We start from the raw sequence: 5,000 nt of genomic DNA, 5'->3' as shown, positions 1-5,000 counted from the left end.
AGGGTAAACTCCTGGTGTCCAACGTAAAATGCAGGCAGGTTGAAATCAAGGATATTCTTACTTGGACTGAGGCCTTCACGATTTTCCAGCTGGTCCTGTGTGCTTCTCACCCCCTGCGTTGGTTAGACTTGACCAGATATAAGCTGCTCATTATTCAAACAGCCCGCGAATATCCAGGTCTGGCTTGGCTTGAATACGATCTGGCCTTCAGAAGGGATGCTGCTGCCTTGGGCCTTACGGATTGGTCCAAAATGAATTTGGATCTGTATAGTTTTCATTTGCGTTTGCCAGCATCGTCCTCACTGCAACCAAGGCCGTCTCCCCTTTCCGGGTTTCCTCAGTCTTCCTCAGACAGCCCAGACTCCCACCAACGCACACCATTCTGCCATTCCTGGAATGAAGGGAAATGTCGGTGGCCATTTGGGAGGTGCAAGTTCCACCACAACTGCAGCAATTGCGAGGGAGAGCATACCAAGGCTAACTGCCCCTTTCCCCGCTCAGCTGGATTTCGTTCCCGTTCCCGCTCCCCCTCCCCTGGAGGGAGAAGGGGACAGTACTGAGGGGCGAGGTATGCCCAGTGTCAATGACGGCATCCCTAAGCCCCCATTTACAATTCAGTATGTGTCGGTGGATGCTTTCATTGATGGCATAATGTCTCTGGGTCGAGGAACGTTAATGGCCAAGTTCGACGTGGCCAGTGCATATCGGAATGTGGCTATCCACCCGGACGATCGCCCCCTTCTTGGCATGAAGTGGCGTGGGCAATATTTTGTGGATTTGGTGCTCCCTTTTGGGCTGCGTTCAGCACCATTTATTTTCACCGCCATTGCAGACCTGGTTGAATGGATCCTGGTTCACAATTATGGGGTTACATTTCTCCGTCATTACTTGGACGATTTCCTCACTTTGGGCCCACCGGCGTCCCCTGTGTGCCACAACAACCTTCAAACCTGCGTTCATCTGTGTACAAAACTTGGCCTTCCCCTTCATCCAGATAAGTTGGAGGGGCCCGCGACTCATCTTACAATCCTTGGGATTGAACTTGACTCTGAGAACCTTCAGGCTCGCCTTCCGACTGACAAGAGAGATAGGATTGTTTCACTGTTAGATGAGTGGTCGGCAAAACGTTTTTGTAAACGTCGCGAGCTGGAGTCCCTGATTGGCCATCTCCATCACGCCTGCAAGGTCGCCCCACAGGGTAGGACATTCCTTCGCCGGATGATCGACTTGCTTTGTGCCTTTCGCCGTGATGATCACCCCATTAGGCTTAACCAGGAATTTCGGCGGGATTTGGAACTGTTCCAAACTTGGGATGGCCTCAGTTTTTTCTGCATGCCCACATGGGCACCTCTCCCGGACTTCCAGGTCTCATCGGATGCAGCTGGCTCTTTGGGCTATGGAGCTATTTTTAAATCCCACTGGTTTGCTGGTGCCTGGTCAGCTGCACAAAGTTCCTCATCTATAGCGTACAAGGAGCTCTTCCCAATTGTGGTAGCAGCCTATCTGTGGGGCCGTCAGTGGGTATCTCGGCGGGTCGAGTTCTTTTGTGACAATGAGTCTGTGGTGGCTGTACTTAAGTCTGGCACCTCGCGGGACAAAAACTTAATGGTGTTGCTGTGTTATTTGACTATGCTGGCCATCCATCATTCCTTCTCATTTACAGCTTCATCTGTTCGAGGCAAAGCTAATCCAGTTGCTGATGCACTCTCTCGATTCCAATTTCAGCAGTTCAGACGCCTGGAGCCACAGGCCGACCCAACCCCATCTCCTATTCCTGCCTCCCTTCTGGCAGCGCTTCAGATGCCTTGACTCAGAAGTGTCGGTTCTTACTTACCCAAGGTATTGCCCCTTCCACCCGACGAGTGTACCGATCCGCCCAACGTCGATTTACAGACTTTTGCCACCAGGATGGTCGTGCAAACCAGGATGGCTCCATCCCCCCAGCCACTGAGGAGACTCTCATGCGCTTTGCTTCCTTCCTGGCCAACAACCTGAACCATTCCTCCATCAAGGTCTATCTATCAGCAGTGCGCTCCCTTCACATTGACCATGGCCTTCCCGATCTGCTAGTCAACTGTCTTCGTTTGCAGCGTCTGCTAAGGGGCATTAAGCGAGTTCAAGGTCCAGTGTCACCCAGGCGCCTACCTATCACAGTTGATCATCTGAAGGTCATTCAGGGCTCTTTGGACCTGTCTACTAGAGATCATGTGATGTTGTGGGCTGTGTGCTGCTTGGCATTTTTTGGGTTTTTGCGTGCGGGCGAATTCACGGTCAACTCAGCATTCGATCCTCACACCCATATGACTGTTAGCGACCTGCAAGCGGACTCCTTGGTGAATCCCTCTTGTTTCAAAGTCCGTATCAAGTGTTCCAAGACAGACCCCTTCCGTGTGGGTTGTGATATCTACTTGGGGCGTGGCTCGGGCTCTGTGTGCCCCATAACAGCGTTGGGCACTTACTTGTCTCTGCGTGGGTCTGCTCCAGGGCCCCTGTTCTTGTTTAGTGATGGTCGTCCTCTTACCCGGCAGCAGCTATCATCCTTTTTTCAGTCTACCCTACATGGGGCTGGGTACTCCGGCTCCTACTCCGGCCATAGTTTCCGGATTGGGGCGGCGACAACTGCAGCGGCACGTGGTGTTCCGGATCACCTGATCAAAACCTTGGGGCGTTGGTCGAGCAAGGCATACCAGATCTATATCAGAACCCCAGTTAGTTCCATTGTCCGTGTTTCCTCCCAGTTGGTGGCGTAACAGGTAGTGGATTACTCTGGTTACCAGCGGGGGTGGGTGCCTCAGGTTTGGGCTATCGGGGGCTTAGGCCTAGTTGCCCCGAGCCCCCTTGCTCCGGGTCCTTCCTACCCGGAGATCCCTTCGGCATGGCGCGGGGGGCTCGTGGCTTGGTTGCGGGTTGGGCAGGCCAGTCGGGTGTTCTAGCGCCTTGGGGATGTGACTTCGGTTTCAGCCCCCAGGCTTCCTGGGCACCTACCCTCCACTAGCGACGCAGGCGTTAATCCATTCCAAAACGGCTTTTGTCCGCCATTTTTAATAAGGGCTGCAAAAACGTTTTCAACTCACTTTATTGCTGATGCGTTCCTTGACCATATTAGGTACATCAGGTATATGAACTGATAGCCTGTGTCGGGTGAGCCAGTGAAAATGCTGGAAATCTGATATCCACAGTTCAGGTCTTAATAAAAGCTGTTAAATGAAATTTATGTTTTGTAACTCATTTGTACTTGTAAATGGCATGTACTATAGACCTTTTTTAGGCAAATACAGGTGTACATGTAATGATATTGTTTCTTACTTTTTTGATTATGAATTTGTAGCATTCCGGGTTCACAGGAAAAATTTATGCCACAGAACCAACAATTCAGATGGGAAGGTAATTGAAAACTCTTAGAATATTTTATTGTCCCTTTTCTTGTTCTTTTTGTTTTTGGAATAGCATTTGAATTCTAAAGTTGATGAAACTTGATTGTAAAAACATATTCAAGCACTTATTAATTATCAGTGAGCCCAGCCACCTATCAAAACATTGATAAAATGTCACGTGCCATGAGCTTCAAACTCAATAAAACACTTCTCATTAGAATTTTAATAAATAAATGATAGTAACGTTTATACCCGGCTTGTTTTTCCTGTATGCTAAGCCTTATATCCTCCCCTCAAATTTTAAACCTTTGTTCCGACTCCCGAGGGAAACGCTTTTTGTGGAATGTTTTTGAAGCCATTCAAAACACTTGCAGCATGTGTTAAGTTATCGGGTCTAAAAACACTTGGCCACGCCTCATGCTTTTAAACCAGATAAAAAACTTCTGCTCATTTTTCAAACATTATGTGAAAATGGCCAAAACAGTTTATTAATTTTGTCTGAATATAATTATTTGGAGTGTAATTCGTGCATGAGTTACGTGTTGTGCTGTCACTTTTGCACATTTCATTATGAGAGATGATCATGCATGCACCTTTATCCTAAGAATCGAACGACCCCTTACAATTCATGAATCAATTTCAAGACCCTTGTCAATTCAACAGTAAATTGCATCTAATATTTCGAGGCAATGAAATATGAACATTCATGTAATCATTGAGGGGTCCACTAGGCCAATTTGCCCCTTCTCCCGCTACAGGTTTGGACCCCTGGGATGATGTGGACTCCCCTGTCCAAATCCGCTAGTGAATATGGACCCCCCTCATGGATTTGAACCCCCCGTGACAGCTTTCTTAGCTTTCGTTCGTGTATAAAGTATTGAGGCAGAGTCAATCAGATTTTACGTATATCGAGAAAATTGACCGTTACCATTAAGCACAAAGAACTGTAAAAGTTGTTTAAAGCACACGCTGCACACTTTCATAAAGTGCAATGCAGGTGCGATTTTAAAATCTTGTTTTCTTCTTGTAAGAAGTTTGCTTGACTACGCAACTAAACAGTATTTTTTTCAGAACCTAAGTTTTCCAGCCATGATGTTTTGAATTTGTATACATGTAAGTTACAAGGAAACCAAGAAAAATAAAATATGAAGTGTTTGCTGCGAAATAATTCAGTTGTCGCATGTTTGCACTAATGTGCCAAGCTAACATTGCACACGCTCACTGACTTCTCGTTTTAATAACTAACAGACTCAAAATAGTGCTGATGAAGAGTATATAGCCGTATAATTATACACAAATTGAAAGACCCGTGTGCAGAGAAGAAAAACAGTCATTTACCAACCCAAAACGAGGCGACACGCGCATGCCTTATTCTAAAAACCTGTGCTGCAAAGAAATAGAGGATATTACATGGCCACGGGGAGAAATTTTTCTCTTCGAGTGTTGAAAAATGAATGAAAATTCTCAATCATTTCACGAAAGGCGCGATTTGTATATGTAACCATAGCAACAGTGATATTTTCACGTGGGAAGACATCATGTTTTCGCGCGAAAGCTCACTTGGTATTTCATTGGTGTTTATGTAATAAATGCAGGTGGTATTGCGTTATCCATGCATATTTTGAA

General features: G+C 46.8%; 1 protein-coding gene across 1 annotated transcript in view; it reads left to right on the top strand.

Annotated features, from left to right (window-relative positions):
* Positions 1-5,000, top strand: part of LOC138016188 (integrator complex subunit 9 homolog) — a 44,040-nt gene that overhangs the window by 8,109 nt on the left and 30,931 nt on the right. Inside the window, exon 6 of the mRNA XM_068863356.1 lies at positions 3,329-3,384. Within this exon, the coding sequence (XP_068719457.1) occupies positions 3,329-3,384 (56 nt within the window). The remainder of the gene's footprint in view (positions 1-3,328; positions 3,385-5,000) is intronic.

The sequence above is a fragment of the Montipora capricornis genome, chromosome 9 (genome assembly GCF_036669925.1).
Source record: "Montipora capricornis isolate CH-2021 chromosome 9, ASM3666992v2, whole genome shotgun sequence".
Taxonomy (NCBI): Eukaryota; Metazoa; Cnidaria; class Anthozoa; order Scleractinia; family Acroporidae; genus Montipora; species Montipora capricornis.
Note: the sequence above shows the minus strand (reverse complement) of the source record. Positions and strands in the feature narration are given on the sequence as shown.